Source organism: Talaromyces rugulosus, chromosome II (assembly GCF_013368755.1).
Source record: "Talaromyces rugulosus chromosome II, complete sequence".
NCBI classification, from domain to species: Eukaryota; Fungi; Ascomycota; class Eurotiomycetes; order Eurotiales; family Trichocomaceae; genus Talaromyces; species Talaromyces rugulosus.
The window spans coordinates 2,625,469-2,643,170 of NC_049562.1; the positions used below are offsets into that span (position 1 = coordinate 2,625,469).

A 17,702-nucleotide genomic window follows, 5' to 3' on the forward strand; every position below is an offset into this window, starting at 1 on the left:
AAGATAGTACGTTCTGTTATTTCTTTGCAAATAATCGACAGCAACAAATTATAAAACCATGACGTTTTGAGCTTAGCTTGGTTTCCGCTAACCCATAATGGCCTAGCGCAAGAGACGCCTTTATCACAGCTTAATCTGCGGTGACTCAACATTTATCTTCAGATGAGTGGATAAAAGCTTCCCTGCCATTCATTGACTTTCTTCCTTTTTTCCCTTCTTCTTTCAACAATTACAAGCTAAGCAGTTGCTGCTAATCCTTCACCGACGCAATGGCTGCGAGCCTCAAACTTTCCACAATCCGTACAGGATTCCGATATGCTGCTCCCCGCCGCCTTCAGGCTGGCCACAACAATGCGCTTGCTCGTCGAACGTATTCGTCTGCTGCAGCACCACCAACCTCTCCCTTTGCACCTCGCCATTTCTTATCCATCGCGGATCTTACACCCGCCGAATTCACAACGCTCGTGCGCAATGCCTCGCAACACAAAAAGACCATCAAGAGCGGCTCGGTGCCGCGGAATCTCCTGGGAGCATTGTCCGGCAAGACAGTAGCCATGATGTTCAGCAAACGAAGCACGCGAACCCGGATTTCGACAGAAGGCGCAGTGGCCCAATTGGGTGGGCAGCCCATGTTTTTGGGTAAAGACGATATACAGTTGGGAGTCAACGAGTCGCTTTACGATACCTCTGTGGTTATTTCGTCCATGGTCTCGGCTATTGTGGCGCGCGTGAATAGTCATGATGATGTTGCGAGTCTAGCGAAGCATTCCACGGTACCTGTGATCAATGCCCTGTGTGACCTGTATCATCCGCTCCAGATCATCGCGGATTTCTTGACTATTCACGAGTCCTTCCACGCACGTCCCACGGCCGGATTGAATAGTCTTGGTATGGAAGGGTTGAAGATTGCATGGATCGGAGATGCGAACAATGTGCTGTTTGATATGGCCATTGCTGCCGCCAAGATGGGAGTCGACCTTGCCGTGGCCACACCCAAGGGCTATGAGATTCCGCAGACGATGCTTGACATCATCAAACAAGCCGGTGCCGGCGTTTCCTCGCCAGGCAAACTGATCCAGACAAATGTACCAGAGGAAGCCGTCAAGGACGCCGATGTCCTGGTCACCGACACATGGGTATCCATGGGCCAGGAGGAAGAGTCGGCGAGGCGCATCAAGGCCTTTGAAGGTTTCCAAATCACGCCAGAACTCGCCCAGCGCGGCGGAGCCAAACGGGACTGGAAATTTATGCACTGCCTGCCCCGCCATCCGGAAGAAGTCAGCGACGAGGTCTTTTACAGCCACCGCTCTCTTGTTTTCCCCGAAGCTGAGAATCGACTGTGGGCGGCCATTTCGGCGCTGGAAGGATTTGTTGTTAACAAGGGCAAGATCAATTGAGGGCTAGTCTCTGTATTTTAATTATTTTAAACAAAAAGTACTCAAAAATCGTATTCGAGTTAGAAAAAAGTATAATATCAACACATTCTATTTGCTACTACATCAATATATATATATATATATATATATCGGAATTCCCGAGTCATTCTAACAAAGTCTTCATGTTTGTAGTTGAGTTTACATATATTTTTGCGATTTAAGTTCCGGTTATTTGCCCACGACTCCATGTAGTATAATGCTCACGCCTACATTGTATCTGCTGTTGTAGATGGCAATAATGCTTCAAAGTCATTACTATCCAGTTAATATGAGTTTGGATGGGAATCCGCTCTAGAAGCACATTATGCGACCAAAGAAATCACGGGTGATTGGTCCTGTGGTATGTTCACCTGAAACATCAATCGATCATCAGCCACCATACAATCCTCTAACAACTTCTCAATAGGTATAACGCATCTTTAGCGTAGATGAGGTCCCGGTTTGTTTCTATGGTATTTTAATACTATGATAATAAGAACAATACATAATAGTAATTAATAAAATACGGTGTAAAAACCCCCCTTCTCCCCGGAAGCGTATCCTGGGGGTGTTTTGACGGTATTCGGGAACCCCAAATTATAGTGTCAGCCAAAGTGCTAGATCTTTACCCTACTTGTCAAAATGATTAGACCCTCCAGAAAGTATATTACGTGCTAGCGTATGATAATATTTATTATATGAGAAGAATAAAAATCATTTAGATGGTGGTGGTGTTACGCGCGGTGTCCGGGACGCGGTACATGGGATGAACATTGAACAATTAAGTTTGCAAAAGATTAGATGAAATTGCCCGGAATTTTTGAATTTTTGAATATTTTAAGAAACTTTTTAGAGCCAACTACGAAGACAAATTGATAATATATATAGATTTTGGGTTCTTTGAGGCTCAAAAATGGCTTCTGCTTGACCGATTAGGCGGCTGCATTTTCTTTCATCTTGGTTGGCATGGCTTTTTTTTTTGCGATACAGTCTGAACTTTCATGTATTGATATTCAACCCCCCTAGTTGCACTACCATAAAATATCTAGTACCCTACATCGTTCTCTAGGTGTATACATGTGCCCGAACATAATCCGAATCACCAGGATTTCCACTTTTCTTGTGATACCATCGCCTCTTGAAATTCTTGGTGTCTTCCAAAGAGTAACCTTCTAAATTGTCCACAAGCGAATTCATTTTCAATACAGTAAGATTCCCACGTGACATTAGCCAACAGTGGAATGGTCCTCCTTCACTATCTTGGCCACGGATGGAAATCCCTAGGCGACTGGCTGGATCTGTTGGCAATGCCTTAAGAGCATATGCATAAGGATGTTAAGTAGGTATTAAGTGATATTAAAGAATAGAAAACTTCATCGCCATAGCGAAGATGAAGCCCCAGTCGAGTTAATATATTAAACTTGTAACTTCCACTCGAAAGTTCAATGCGATCACCTAATATAGAAACTTTCTCTAAGATTCCTTCTTCTAAACAGCTTCTAATCCTTTCACTTTTTTTCATAGCCCAGGTTTCCTATGATTTTTCAAGTCGTTGCTAATATTCTCGCAGTGTTGGATTTGGTGAGTTGCGTAAGTCATTATATGCGCCCCTGGTGTCTTCAGCCCATATTCGTATATATAGGCCTGTAGATCGAAGATATTGCTAGAAATCATACCTGTCGCCAATTGTCTCTTGGATGCCATTAGTATCCGTGAATCCTTGCCAAAGTGGAAGTGCAACGTTGAGATAGTTCCCTTACCATAATAATTATACATCTTCTAAGAGAAAAATTAATCTAAATAAAAGGTCCTTAGAGTTTGAAAAACTAGACACATCCACATCTCGCCTAAATTCATAATTAATTAGTCTTCCACACATTCAGGTTTAGTATATTTAGCGAGAATAACAAATTTTGATTTAGTATCGTTTACTGAATCCTGTACATAGTAATATAAAGAAGGGTTTCTATATCGGCGTAAAGAATCATTATAAGTTTTTATCCTGTCGCTAAGATTCGATGCTTAGCCGATATATAATCAATACATACAGGGATCTATTTCTCTTCATAAAATATGAAGATATATCCCAGCATCCTTGGATGTCTCTGGATCGTTTCCAATGTGAATTAAACTATGAATCTGTCAGCTTAATACTAGTAAAATGACTTTTGTTAAGCTTTTATTCAGAAAAAAAATGTTTCAGCATACTCCTCCAGGTAAAATTTGCCATCTTGGGCAAATGTTCCTCACAGTCGCATTTAGGCCGGCTTCTAAAATAGAAGCAACATCTTGCATTTTGATTATATCCAGATATCTAGCTTTCATCCTCACTCCAACTTTCGAGATCAGAGATGTTAAAATCGAAGCTCGGTCTATTGGACCCATTTTTCGAAGTGTTGTATGAATTCCAGTAGTCTCTGTCCAGTTTTGCCGCATTTTCAATATTTCCTTTGGTATCTTTGTCCTTGTTTCCAGAGTATTGGTGACACTGCTATCTGGAAAATGATATAGCATCTAACAAAATACCGTTAAGAAAATACACTATACAAAGTAGGGGCCTTTGGTCCTGCAATTTCTTACCTTTGTGGCTGGTTTGATGGGCGATGGATGGGATTTTGGCCTCCATCCTAGGGTACAGTTTCCCCAATAATGCCATTCATCGCAAAGCGGGCATAGTATCTTTTGGCAATCAATGTGGCCTACACAGCCGCAATTCCAACAAAACTTGCATACACACTCATACCCCTCCACTAAGCACCTGCAATCCATAGAGATCAAACAAGTTATAATAAAATTCGTCAAAACGTTGGTTAGCAATGATAAATTGACAAAGCGAGGCTTAATATTTTGGCTTATCGTGCATGTGTGAGGTAATACAGAATAGCGACTACTCGAGGGTTTATTGGCGTGTTCAAGTAGGTTCAACACCACAGATATGGGTAATGGAGTGAAGAGGTTTGTCGACGTACGCGCGTTAGACAGGGGGTTTGGGCGGTCTGGATTGTTGCGAGAAGCCTCTTAAAAATCAACAATTTGATTCTTTGGTAGTGTAAAGAGTAATTTGGCTCTTTTCTTTGTTCACTTGCACATGACTACGTATTGCCTGAGGCAGATATGCCAACAATATTATCATCCTATATCCTTATCTTTCTAAGCTATAATTAATTAAAAATAACCAATTATGGTCTTAGCTACTTTAATCAATTATCTTTCCATATTTGGATAATATATATGGGTGAAGGTTGATATACACCCGGAGATGAAACACATTAGTCAACATTTGAACCTGTGTAACTAGTATTTATATAGGAAATAACAATATATCAACTAGATATGTAATTTAATAGTTTAAAGTCAACTAATATGGCATAGAATACATCCATATTAAGCATAGAAGACCCTTCAAAGACACCGTATACAACTTCCGGATTACCCGACAGCAAATTCCATACTCGGCTTCTTTTCTCGCATGAAGCCGAGTCAAATAACTACCAGATGACATATTTCATAATCATTCGTCTATTCCGATCCCCCCAATCCTCTTTCAATTGTCATATTATGCAAACAATGGGACCGTGTCGACTAGTTTAGCGATGTTCGGGATATCCGACATGTCGACTATACTTAGAGCATAGTTCCCCAGCCGGCGGCATTTAAGCACATGTGCAACATCGGAATACTCTAAATCCTCTATTTATGCATTACCCCGTCCAAAATTTTCTAAACTTTCAGTCACAATGGGTTTCGCCGAGCAGAGAATCGCCGTCATCGGCGGCGGCCTAGGGGGCATGTCATTTATGAATGCAGCGTTGCACGTCGGCCTTGCAAATGTGCAACTTTACGAAAGAGCGCTCGACTTCAAGGAAGTCGGCGCGGGAATCAACATTACTCGAAACGCGAATCTCATTCTAGACTCGTACGGACTAAAAGAGGCCATGACAAAGAAATCCTCGCGCGACCTGCCAAACTACATGGAATACCATCATTACAAAACAGGAGAGTATCTGGGTCATGTCAAGGACTCGGATGAGCCGAAGGCAAGACTACTCCACCGAGCGCATCTGCTGGACACGTTGAGGGAACGGGTTCCGAAAGACCGGCTCCATTTGAACAAGCATCTGACCGCGGTCACAAAGTCAGATGATGGCAAGGCGTATCGGTTGCAATTCCAGGATGGGTCCGAGATCGAGGCGGATATTGTAGTGGGCTGTGATGGCATCAAGTCAGTCATCCGACAGCATCTCGGTATCACCGACGAGCCTGAATACTCGGGCCAGATGGTCTATCGTGGGTTTGTCGAATACGATGAGCACTTACCCCCCGCCACGGAACGGCTGTTGCGTCGAACAACCAACTTCCGGGGCCCTCAGCGGCATATTTTGATACTACCTATCGGGAATGACGAGACAAAGACAGCCAAGGCAGGAATCATTGGGTTCATGAGCGAGAGTCTCGACGAATGGACTTCGGAAAACTGGATGGCTCGGTCTGATATCGATGACCTGCACAAACACGTCAAAGATTGGTGCCCTGCAGTGCAAGACATCATTGCTGGGCTCCGCAGAGAGTCTCTGGATGGTAAGATGATGAAGCAAGCGCTGTATTCTCGCAAACCAACCGACAAATGGTACGAGTTGAGCGGAGAAAGCAATGCCTCGGGAATCATTCTCCTCGGTGATGCCGTTCACTCTACACTGCCTCATCAAGGTATCCTCAAGTCCACTGGATAGATATCCCCTGTACTAATAACAATTCTTAGGCCAAGGATCCTGCATGGCCATCGAGTCCGGGCTGGCGCTTGCCACGATCCTCAGGTACTGGAAGAGCAACGACTTGGGTGCAGCCTTTGCATTCTACCGTGACCTGCGCAAACCGCGCACTGATCGCATCACGCAGTCAAGCTATGAGGTTGGCAAACTGGCCAGCTCCCAGGATCCAGATTCTTTCGACAGCAGATTCAACCCATCGGCGATGCTAGAGCGCATGCGGTGGATTATGGACTATGACGTCCTGGACGATATATGGGCACGCAACAGCTGTACTCAGCAAATGGAGAGGCCGCAGGGATCGAGTTTATAGAATTGAAGCTGTATGTATATAAAGAGATTTGAACAGCCGCTATGTAATAAGACAGTAGAGGATGGGTGTCAGTGTAATTCGGAAACTGCAGCAATTGACTAAAAATAAAGATAAAAATAAACTCCAGCAATAATAGTGGTGTAAATCCAATACATAATGAAGAGGATACTAGAAAGGCTTAGCCGGCCTCCGCATTTACAAAGGATTGACATGTGATCGCTGACCCCCCCCGAGAACGAACTCCCGCGACTACGCTCCGACAGTCTCTCCCCCGTCTTTGGTTGTCGGACAGAGCTAAGACAGCTACGAAGGCGCAATGGATGTGAGTTTGGTTTCGTATACGCCATGTCCCACAGGCGAGATAACTGACAACCCCAAACAGTCCCTCCGGTCATCGCCCCACAGTCCCTTTCGGTCGCGACGCTCGCACCCGGCCCTCAATCACCTCTCGCTCGCACCGTTGACCCCTCGGTTTCCAATCGACGATGTACCGGAACTTGACGACTACTTCTCTGGCAGCCATGTGCAGGCGACCTCGTACCTCTCGAGCTCGTCAGTGCCAACCACGCCGCCCATCTTGTCCCATTCACGCACCGGCTCTCGGGCCAGCTCTCGCACACGACACCACAAACGCAGCAAAAGCACAACGCATGTCTTGAGCGACACCGATCTACACAGTTTGGGGGATGAGCAACAATCACTACGGAAATCGACGAATGGAAGGAAAACAGGCTCACGTACGCCCGATCCGAGGAGTAGTCGCCCGGACTCGGAATGGCTGTTTCGAGCAGGGCTGGCACTTGCCTCGTCGACAAGGGAGGAGAAAGGGCAGAGCTGGCTGGTGCAACGCGAGAGCTCGACGAGTCTCGTTGCTGCTGAGCCCGAGGCAGCCACCGAGGTGCGATCTCACCGTCATGGACGAAGCACTCATCGACCGCGCTCCGGCTACTCGACTGGCTACTCGACTCCGGCCGCGCATTCCCGGCAAGCATCGCGGTCGCGCGGAGGCCATCGACGGGCTGAGCTGTCCATGACAGCAATTGGCGGCGGCGTAACGCCATCACGGAACTCTCGCAAGTCCAGCATCGACAGCCCGTACCCTCTGGTCCCGGACTTTGTTGATGAACAGATTCGCGCTGAAATGGCGGCGTCGATGCACCAAAATGTGCTGGACGACGATATGTCTATATCGTCATCTGGATCCGACAGTGAATCTGACGACGAAATCGACGAGAAGGAGTTCCAGCGTCTGACGCGAGAACGCGGCTTCGGTCTCGGTAGCTGGGTGGACCAGTTTGTCGGCTGGACACTGTTTGGCGTCGAGGACGATTATCCTAGTACGCCGCCAGGGCCGAATGCCGAGCGGATGGTCACCTTTGCGGCAGCGTCGTCGTCGTCTGACCACGATGAGGACGAAGACGAAGCAGACCCCACCGACGAGGACGAGTTTGTGAGCCCGATGGAAAAACCAGGGGACACGGGCGGGTGGGCCGATGCCAGCTGGTTTCTTCGCCTTGCTACAAAGGCGATTGTATAACTTGTTCTCTCTCTTGGAAAGTCATAATTTGATAGTAGTATACGTTGTTATGCGAGTTAGCGCTGGGATGTATGATGTATGCATGTTGATAGCGTTGTCAATGCCTGAGGCGGCCGACAGTTAGGGCAGTGCAAAAGAGTAATTGCCCGATTAGGCGATTTTTCCTTCCCTTGACAATAATATGCATAGTAATCTACGATGCGAAATTGCCAATCGACCATGATTATTATCCCTGGCCCATACAATAATATTAATATCCAGTACGTACTACGTAGTAAAAAAGGTTCAAAGAACTCCCGAATCTCAAAATTGAGTTTACGGCCCCGTTGCGAGAGGCCAGAGCGCAGTGCTTGGTGCCATTTAGCATGGTTATTAAATGGTTTAGGATACGACCAGCGAATATAATAATAGTAATAGCAGCTCCATATGATGATCACTACCGTATCTCCCACCTCCAGCTGTCAGAATCCCTCCAGCCATTGGGTATTGCTCCGAAGGAGGAATCAGTTTGGTCATCAATCGACTGATACTACGTATAAGCGGCCAATGGACAGCCCAGTCATCTGCGTAACAACTCACCAGGGGTGCAACTTGGTCGTACTTTGCTGTATTACTAAGTACTTGGCTTTCTGTTCACGATCCCCAGGGATACGAAAGTATATTTATTATTAGCAGCAGTATTCTTTTTGGGATTTTAAGGCCCCGGGCCGGCAACGGCGGATTACGGTATGTATTAGTAGTAGCAGTAGCAGCAGTAGTAGTAGCAGCAGTGGGTAATAATAATATTAATAATGCCTGTTGACGTTTCATCACCCCGAAATAAACCGTATTTCTGGCTACGCTATTTCCTTATTTATGTTTTGGAAGCCGTTCTGGCTTTTCGATAAAGGCTTCTGGCATAAAATGGTCGGTAATATACTTCGTACATGACTATCAATAATATATTTAATTTAATATACGAGCCCGCTAGCCAAGAACAAACAGCAACACATTACACAACTGATATTGCTATTATCATACCAACCAACCAGAGCACAATCACCACAATAACAATAATGGATAACAATTTGTCACGCCCAATGCCCAAAAATCAGAACGGCGACAAGCAGCCAATGCGGGCGCGCAGTCTTGCCGCTCTGCGCCATCGGGTTTCTTCCTTGCGTGCAGCGACTCCGCACTATGCACCTAGTGATGCCCGTTGACGCCGCTAGAATCATCTATTGCAGGGCAGAAACCAACATATGTTATTTTTGTTTTTATTTTCTGAAAGGCCGAGGGGGAAAGACAAAACGGTCAGGAAGAAAAGAAAAAAGACTAAAAATTTAGTCTTTAGCAACGATCTTTTACCCGGTGGGGCGGTTTTATTCGAGATGCTGCAGCGAGAACCTAAGATTGTTATCTCCACAGTTCCTTATTACTATTATTGCTACTACTACTACTACCACCACCACCACTACAACTCCGTAGTGTACGACTTCTCGTAGCTCTGCGGTGACCAGTTCGAGCTTGAGAACGTCCGATCCGCCCGTCGATTCTCGCCTCATCATACATTCCTTTTTTTTCTCTGCATCAGATCGCAATCGCTGCAGCTGCATTCGCTGACTGGCTGGGGCCTATCTTTTTGCTGCAAGCCCTGCTGCATACATTAATTACTCCACACGCTGCTGCATGCTGGGTGTTGGATGATCGATCCATCCGGCATAATCCAATTTCGTGCCCTAATCCTGGGCAGCCTCGGTCGTATCTTTCGACTTCGGAGTATTCTTTTTTTTTTGGTTCACTGACAAGAATACCCACCGTCTATTAGTCCAGTGGCCCTGTCGACCCAGACCCTGTTTGCCTATTCCAACTCTTGGGTTTTTGACCTAGTGCGTTCTAGGTGGTCAGCGTCGCTAAGCCGGCTACATCACATGCAATAAAAATAATATTAAGCGCCATTCTCCTACAGAGTAGAAATTTTGATCATGTCTATGGAAGACATCATCTTTGACGACGAACCCATCATGCCCGCCAATCCTCAGCCCTCGTTGAGCCATCATGGGAACATCGAAGCCGATGTACGTGACTTTTTGATTATTTGGAGAGGAAAAAAAAAAAAAAAAGACTTATACCACTCCTAGGACGCCTCGACCGACTCGGATTCGGCCTTCCACGGCTCGTGAGTTCTTCTTCTCGTTCCTTTTCTTCTGCCCGGACGAACTGACTAGAGGCAGAATCGGTGACGAGAGTTATACTTCATCCATATCAGACAGCGTGAGGAATTACAAGTGCGTTGACCGGATCCTATATGATTTGCCATTACTAACTTTTGAGATAGATATGAAGTACAATACCCTGTCCCTAACTCTGTCATGACTAGTAATATCTAACAAAGACACCTTGCAGAATGGCCGGAGATATCATGCTTTCAAAGAAGGAAGCCATTTTCTGGTACGTATTTTCTTCTCCTTTTTGGTTTTATAACATGATTTTGTTACATACTAACAGCACCAGCCCAACGACGACCACGAGCAGGCCCGTATGGACCTCGCCCATCACATATACCTCATGCTCACCGGTGGCAAATTATCCATGGCCCCGATTCAAAATCCGCTGCGAGTGCTCGATCTCGGCACCGGAACAGGTACACTACACCCACACCACACTGCATTTTTGGGTGTATGCCACCAGAGAAGACTGACACAGTGTATAAATAGGAATCTGGGCAATTGATTTTGCAGAGTATGCTTTCCTCATGGCAATTTTTTAGCAGCAACTGACCTTTTTTTTTCTCCGCGCAGCGAGCACCCAGATGCATTTGTATTAGGTGGGTTACAGACATTGACTATAAAAGCTGCAAATTTACTAAGTAATATGTAGGAAACGATCTAAGCCCTATCCAACCCTCATGGTAAAGCAAGCCACCTCAAAAAAGAAAGAAAGAAACTAACAAAAAAACAGGGTCCCACCAAACCTCCAATTCGAAGTCGACGACTACGAAGGCGAATGGTCCTACTCACAAAAATTCGACTACATCCACGGCCGCGAGATGGAAGGCATGGTCCAAGACTTTGACCGCCTATTCCAGCAATCCTACAAACACCTGAACCCTGGCGGCTGGGCCGAGTTCCAGTCCATTGAGCTTAATTGCTTTTGTGACGATGACTCGCGGCAAAAAGCTACGGCGTGGGTGACATGGTCTGAAAATCTGCACAAGGCGGCGCGCACATTTGGCAAGAATATGCGTACGCTGCGCACGTGGCCGGATAGGTTGAAGGAGGCTGGGTTTCAGAATGTGCAGACTATGGCGATTCCAGTAATTTGCCCCTTGTTCTTCTTTTGTCTTTCTTTTTGGGTCGAAATAACTGACAGATCAGCTCCCGTTTAACCCCTGGCCCAAAGACCCCAAACTCAAAGAAATCGGCCGCTACCAACAACTGCACATGTACGAGGGCATCGGCTCCTATAGCATGCGTCTCTACACGGGCGTGCTGAAATGGAAAAAGGAAGACGTCGAGGCTCTATTGGCCGAGGTCCAGAAGATCCTCAAAGACCGATCCGTGCATATCTATACCATGGTTCATTTTGTCTATGGCCAGAAACCGCTTGATGCAAACTAGGTCGAAATTGTTGAGGGGGTGGTTTTTGGCACGTCTGTTGTAGATATATCAATTTCGTTTTGAAGCAGTACGGGCATGCCGGTGCTCTATTTCTACTGAAAATACTTGACACATAAACTCAACATTTGAAAATTGCGATGATTTATTATCATCAACTGCTATTCAATTGATGCATAGGTATAATCACTACTTGTAGTTATTTATCACCTTCCATACTCCGTAATAACGCACAAAAGAAAGGGAAAAACAGAATTCACAATCTCGTAATAATATAATAAATAATGCGCCGAGACAATACACTCGTCAATATATATGAGTGTAGCCAAAATTTAAAAACAGAAGTTCTTCGATATAAATCAAGCCTCCGGTATGCCATCAGTATGTATGTGTGTTTGAGAAAAAAGAAAGTGAAAAAGAGCAAAAGAATCAGGTTTAATCATTTAGTCAACCAAAATCTTATCAGGCACAAAATGCAAACGAAATCATGCGGTGGCGAATATCAAAAGAACCGGGGATGATAAACGGGAACATCAGAGTATAAACAATAAGCAGGGCCGGGTGCAGTTGACCAGTATTTTCTGCAACTTCTAGAAACAGACTATTTCTGGCGCATCCAAACCCTGCAACAGTAAGAAAAAATATGTATAACGCCGTCGGGTACTCTATGTGGCTTATGCAGAAGGTATCATAATGGTTTCGTGTCATGATCAAGGCCGTTAGATGGAAGCATGTTGCCGGGTTGAGAAAGGATGGAGATGACCACCTTCGCTGTTGGAAGAATTTTCTACCACTGTCCAACCTTTAGAGGCACTCCCATGCCGTAAGTTCCGGATAGGAGTTGGTCGCGGATCGAGGTTTGGTCACCACTAGAGGTAGACTGCCCACTCGACAAACCCGAACCCATCCAACCCAGACTAGTGCTGAGCTCATTGATAGCCTCCTGCAGTTTGCCATTGGAGATTTCATTGTGTTTCGCGAGTTTCTGGTCCCATCCCCCATACTGTAGCTGTATGCCTCCACCGCGTTTGGCGGCCTCCCGAATCACAAGGACCCAGGCTCGACCGATGTCTTCGTACGCAGAATCGCATTTGAAGTTGTGCCGGGGAGTATCGTATCTTGGTAACCGGTGGATGATCTCTGTTGCTCCATCCAAATAGGCCAGTGTCGTGGACGTTTGTGTTTCGTTAGGCGGGAGAAAATGGGGTGTGAATTCGCTCATAGCATCTAGCAGGTTGTTCAGAGGCACTCGCACCCGGTTGAACGCATAGTCTGATAAAGTATCGCCACTGCCCAGCGGGATTGCTGACTGCAAGTTGGAGAGATAATTCTGAAGCACCTGCAACGTCGAGGTCACGCTAGGACGAGGTGCAGTCTGAACAACCTCCTCGCCGAGTTCTGGATGGCGTTGGCACACTGCCTGGAGCACGGACCTCAACGCATCCGTGTCCAAGGTCTCGAGTAATCTAGGGAGTGGAAGGGGGCGGCCGGCTATATTGGGACGAGATCGCTTGTACTGGCGGTTGGGTAGTGGGCGTGGTGTGAAGGCAGGGGAGTTGGTTGGGGATGCTGACATCCGCACATCGTTGTCGTTGCCATCGTCATCAGCCTTGCGTTTTTTGTTGCTATTTTGTTGGGGTGGCGTCGACACTGGATATTAAAAAAAAATGTTAGAAAGTATGTCTCGGATCGTGAGCGGGTAGGTTTTGGATCCATGTTGTGTGGAATGGGGACCGTGCTAGAAAACCCAGTTCCGACAGACGAAACTCGACGGGCAGAACTCACTGGGACGGGTGGGAGAGAAACGATAGTGTTCGTGGAAGTGCGGAGGGAATGGAGGCGTGGCCACTAGGCTGTTCATGTTGAAGTGAAGTGGTGATGATGTTGGCAGGACGATAAGCACCCGACCAGTGTCCACGAGCGACAAATGTTGCTGGCGTCAGAAGGGGCGGGCGAGAGGCAAATCGAGCGAGGGCCAGCCGACGATGGATCGAGATGGTCGCAGTTACTCAAAGGCAACGGCGTGCAATGCAGCGATAGTCATATACGAGAGCGAGGGTTGAATGATTGATGGTTGCTGGACGGCGAGGTGCAAGGGAAAGAGAGCGAAGGGAGTTAAGTTAGGTCTGGAAATTGGAAATTGGTGGTGCTAGAGCCGGGGCTAGCTGGCTTAGCAGCTGGCTGCCAAGCCCCGTTGGGCCAGTCAGCGCCGGGCGGGCGGTCACACGGTCACAGCGTGTATCGGCGATACCGTAATTTGGGCGCCCATCCTGGTAGGCAAGGCAACCACGCGCCCACCTGACCGCTTGCGTTGAGCCTACGCGGTATCGGCGCTGTAACGACCAATACCGGCTCTCCCCACACTACGTGCTACTCTATTGCTCGGTATACAATAAATGATACATACTACATACTACATACTACTACCACTATTATATAGATCCATTAAATATATGCACTCGTTCATACCATTTGTATTCTGCAATAACCAAGATATACACTGCTGATTGCCGGTTCGATAAACACCACAACGCCTTTGCCACTTTTATCAGGCCGTTACAAGTAAAGTGATTGAGCAGCGACGATATCGCGTCGCACCTTGGTGAGCGAAGTCTCAAACTTCTGCTCCAGCTCTTCGCTCCCCATGACCTTGGATGCCTGCGCCATCTGCCGCATCAACTCCTCGAGCCGCCGGAACACACGGATCAAGCTGCCCTCGTACACGTCTGTCATTTTGCATATCTCGGCAAAGGACTTGCCGTTTGCCCACTCGTACATGGTTTCCATGAGTTCCCAGTGGAAGCTCTGTACGTACTCGTCCTCATTGACCGCAAGCTTCGATTCGAGTGACACCTTGGCAATGATTCGCGCTTGGGCCTGGATTTCCTTGAGCGGCTTCACCAGCTCGTCCTGACGCAACGCAGGTGTATCCTTTGCCTTCTCCTCAAACACAAAGACACTCAGTATAGCAGCACATTGTTCCGGGGTCAAGTTGTTGAAGAAACCGTTGAACAGCAGCTCGCTCAGCATCAGTTCATCACCCGTGCTGATCTCGCATGCCACTCGTGCCTTGAGCTGGACTACTTCTGCCTCATTGATGAAGCCAAACCGTCGGAGAACTCGTTTCCGGCATTTCAGCTCGTCCAGTTGCATGATAGACATTGCGTCCGAAATCTTCTTCTTGACCGACTTGATAGTAGTTCCTAGCTCCACCTTTTCGGAGTACTGGTTGTAGAGTTCAGGTAAGCGAGGCGAGTTGTGAAGAGGGTTTCCTAATAGTCGTGATTCGAGAACCTCGATTTTCTAGGTCATAATTAGTTAAGAAGCATAATATATCAGTCAGGGGGGAAACACATACCCTGAGAAGCTTCTTGAAAGACTCATCCTTGATGCCCATGTGTTCAATGGGATCTAAAAGGGCGACTCCATCCGGGAACCGTTTGTGGATTTCATCAAGAGAGCGTTTGGCGCTATTCCGCGACTCGGCTGTTTTGATATCCTTCGGGAGGTAGATTCGGACGTGGGAGAACGCCTGCACACAACTGAGAAGAACCGGGACAACCTCAAAGTCGGATTGCTCGCCTTCTTGTGGTGGCCGAACCCCAGAGGGGAGGTCGGCGTGGGTATTAGTGCCAGAAGAGGAGCCTTCAGCGACCTTTAAGAGAACATAAACGACGTAAGACTGATGAGGGGTTTGCTCTTCAGCTCCCTTTCGGCGTTTGTAGTCAACAACCACACCCCAGCCGAAATCGTAGTCCAGATACTTGATCTGAATGAGACGGCCAGGCTGCAGATATCGTAAGCTATAATCGGGGTGGCTAATGACAACCTGCATATCCGTGGTGAATTGCGCAAGCTGTTTTCTCAAGTCATAGTACTCGCGAATTGTCGGCTCGTCCGAGATGTTCATGTTTGCTCGTTGTGATTCGAGTTCCTCAAGTTCTGGCTTTGTTAGTAGTTTGTCCGATGAAATGATAGCCATAAAATGATAGAAGAATTACTAACCTTTCTCTAATCCGGCAACACTGGCCGTATTCTGAAACTGGAAGAAGCAGCGCTCCAGCATAAACTCGGGAGAAATGCCCTCCACACGCATCAAGTTCAAGATCATATTATAACCCAGATGGAATGCGGAATTAAGACGATCTTGTTCACCACGTACGATCTCCTTGGCGACTGCAGGCTCCATTTCCTCACCAACCATCATAATAACAATACCACGATCATCAAGACCTCTTCGACCAGCACGTCCTGACATTTGGATAAATTCGGATGGGGTCACCCATCGAGTCCCGGTTCCATCGAACTTTCGGACACTTGTAAAGACGACAGTCTTAGCAGGCATGTTAAGACCGATCGAGAACGTCTCTGTTGCGAACAGGACTTTAATGAGACCTTCCTGGAAAAGAATCTCGATGGTTTCCTTTAGAATGGGAAGCAGTCCTGAGTGGTGAACACCAATACCACGTCGCAGAAGAGGCAGAATGTTTTTGATCTGAGAAAGTTCTCTATCCTCCTCAGACAACATCTCAATGGCGCTGTTAAAAACTTTGGAAACCATCTCCTTCTCGGAATCGTCATTGAAAGATAGCGAAATCAACTGCAGGGCATTGGCTTCGCATTCACGCTTGCTGAAACTGAACACAATCACTGGATTGAGGTTCTTCAGCATGATCATTTTGACAATTTTCCACATATCGGATTTCTCCTTCGTGCCTCCCTTGTTGAACTTCTTGTCTCTTCCTTTGCCTTTGCGTTTGGCGAGAGGGTCAGCCGGGTCGTCGCCCTTTTTCTCTGCAATCGTGCTCATTGCCTTTTGGAAGTTTTCCTCGCGGAAAGTACCCTTTTCATCCACTACCAAATGCATACCTTCCGAACCGACAGGGAAGAAGTAGTGCTGCAAAGGAGTAGGTCGGAAATCGGTGTAAACAACGTGACATGGCTGGTTGTGCATTTTGACAATCCACTCAGCGAATTGCATTGCATTTGGGATTGTCGCGGACAAGAAGACGTAGTGGACCTTGTCGGGTAGGAGGATGATAGTCTCTTCCCAAACGACACCTCGAGCTACAACAATGTTAGCGATACTCTGTAGAGAGATAGCTCTGGCATAATAAACTTACTTGCGTCACGCAAGTAGTGGATTTCGTCAAAAACGACCCAGGCCACTTCGCGCATGATTTCGGAACCCCGATAAAGCATTGATCTCAAAATTTCTGTTGTCATCACTAGACATGTCGCAGTTGGGTTTATCGTCACGTCACCCGTCATCAGACCTACATCTCCAAACTCCGCGGCAAATTCTCTGTATTTCTGGTTGCTCAAAGCTTTGATAGGACTGGTATAGATGACTCTCTGGTTATTCTTCAAACTCTGCGCGATTGCGTATTCTGCGACCACCGTTTTACCAGCGCTAGTGTGCGCGGAAACCAAAACACTCTCCTCCCTCTGTATAGAAGAAACTGCGACTTGTTGGAAAGGATCCAGGGTAAAAGGAAATGTTTTCGCGGGATCCTCGGGAGGCTTGTGCTGGGAAATCGGGACATAAGGATAGTTTGCCGGAAGAGCCACTTGATGGCGAACTTGATGCGACAAAACGACTGCGCCAGTGTCTTTGGTAGTTTGGAAGCCCGCCGACGCTGCCACTTCTCGCTCTTGTTCTGTCTCGAATGTGTCGGCCACGACTGGCTCTGGCTCGTCCTGCAAACGCAGACGCTTTGCCTCTGGTCGACCATTTCCCCCAGCCGGAGGGCTCTTGTCGTCTGTTGCTACACCATTGACAGGTGCATCACCCATAGGCTCATCTTCCTTGGGCTGGCTGATCGAGTTGTTCTCTTTCACAGCACCATTCGCCTGGCGTTTCTTGTTCTTGTCTTTTTTCAGTCGAGGCTTGCTAGACTCTGTAGGAGGGCCAAGGCCCTGGGGCTTGTCGTCAAAGACGTCGAATAGCTCATCCATGGCTGCAATACGCTCCCAGCCCTTCTGCACAACAGACCAGCAAGAAGTGGAAGGAACAAGCAACTTGGATCGTCGTCGCAAAGCAGCAAAAAAGATTTCCGGCTTCCCGATTGGGCT

The 17,702-nt window shown here is 47.1% G+C and overlaps 5 protein-coding genes across 5 annotated transcripts; 3 read left to right on the forward strand and 2 right to left on the reverse strand.

The window, feature by feature from the left end:
• Window positions 1-269: 269 nt before the first annotated feature.
• Window positions 270-1,397, forward strand: TRUGW13939_03398 (uncharacterized protein; the record flags this gene model as incomplete). Its single annotated transcript, XM_035486582.1, has 1 exon — window positions 270-1,397. The coding sequence occupies one exon, from the start codon at window positions 270-272 to the stop codon at window positions 1,395-1,397; it is 1,128 nt and encodes a 375-aa protein (XP_035342475.1).
• Window positions 1,398-5,152: 3,755 nt separating this feature from the next.
• Window positions 5,153-8,031, forward strand: TRUGW13939_03399 (uncharacterized protein; the record flags this gene model as incomplete). Its single annotated transcript, XM_035486583.1, has 3 exons — window positions 5,153-6,122; window positions 6,175-6,453; window positions 6,806-8,031. The coding sequence occupies 3 exons, from the start codon at window positions 5,153-5,155 to the stop codon at window positions 8,029-8,031; spliced, it is 2,475 nt and encodes an 824-aa protein (XP_035342476.1).
• Window positions 8,032-9,995: 1,964 nt separating this feature from the next.
• Window positions 9,996-11,630, forward strand: TRUGW13939_03400 (uncharacterized protein; the record flags this gene model as incomplete). The annotated part of the gene is made up of 11 exons (XM_035486584.1): window positions 9,996-10,088; window positions 10,152-10,189; window positions 10,245-10,298; window positions 10,349-10,355; window positions 10,417-10,461; window positions 10,525-10,654; window positions 10,728-10,752; window positions 10,812-10,837; window positions 10,891-10,921; window positions 10,972-11,326; window positions 11,388-11,630. The coding sequence occupies 11 exons, from the start codon at window positions 9,996-9,998 to the stop codon at window positions 11,628-11,630; spliced, it is 1,047 nt and encodes a 348-aa protein (XP_035342477.1).
• A 784-nt stretch (window positions 11,631-12,414) lies between these two features.
• On the reverse strand, window positions 12,415-13,488 carry TRUGW13939_03401 (uncharacterized protein; the record flags this gene model as incomplete). The annotated part of the gene is made up of 2 exons (XM_035486585.1): window positions 12,415-13,277; window positions 13,413-13,488. 2 exons carry the CDS (start codon window positions 13,486-13,488, stop codon window positions 12,415-12,417), a joined length of 939 nt encoding a protein of 312 aa, XP_035342478.1.
• Window positions 13,489-14,183: 695 nt separating this feature from the next.
• On the reverse strand, window positions 14,184-17,585 carry TRUGW13939_03402 (uncharacterized protein; the record flags this gene model as incomplete). The annotated part of the gene is made up of 4 exons (XM_035486586.1): window positions 14,184-14,930; window positions 14,986-15,569; window positions 15,633-16,694; window positions 16,751-17,585. 4 exons carry the CDS (start codon window positions 17,583-17,585, stop codon window positions 14,184-14,186), a joined length of 3,228 nt encoding a protein of 1,075 aa, XP_035342479.1.
• Between the last annotated feature and the right edge of the window lie 117 nt (window positions 17,586-17,702).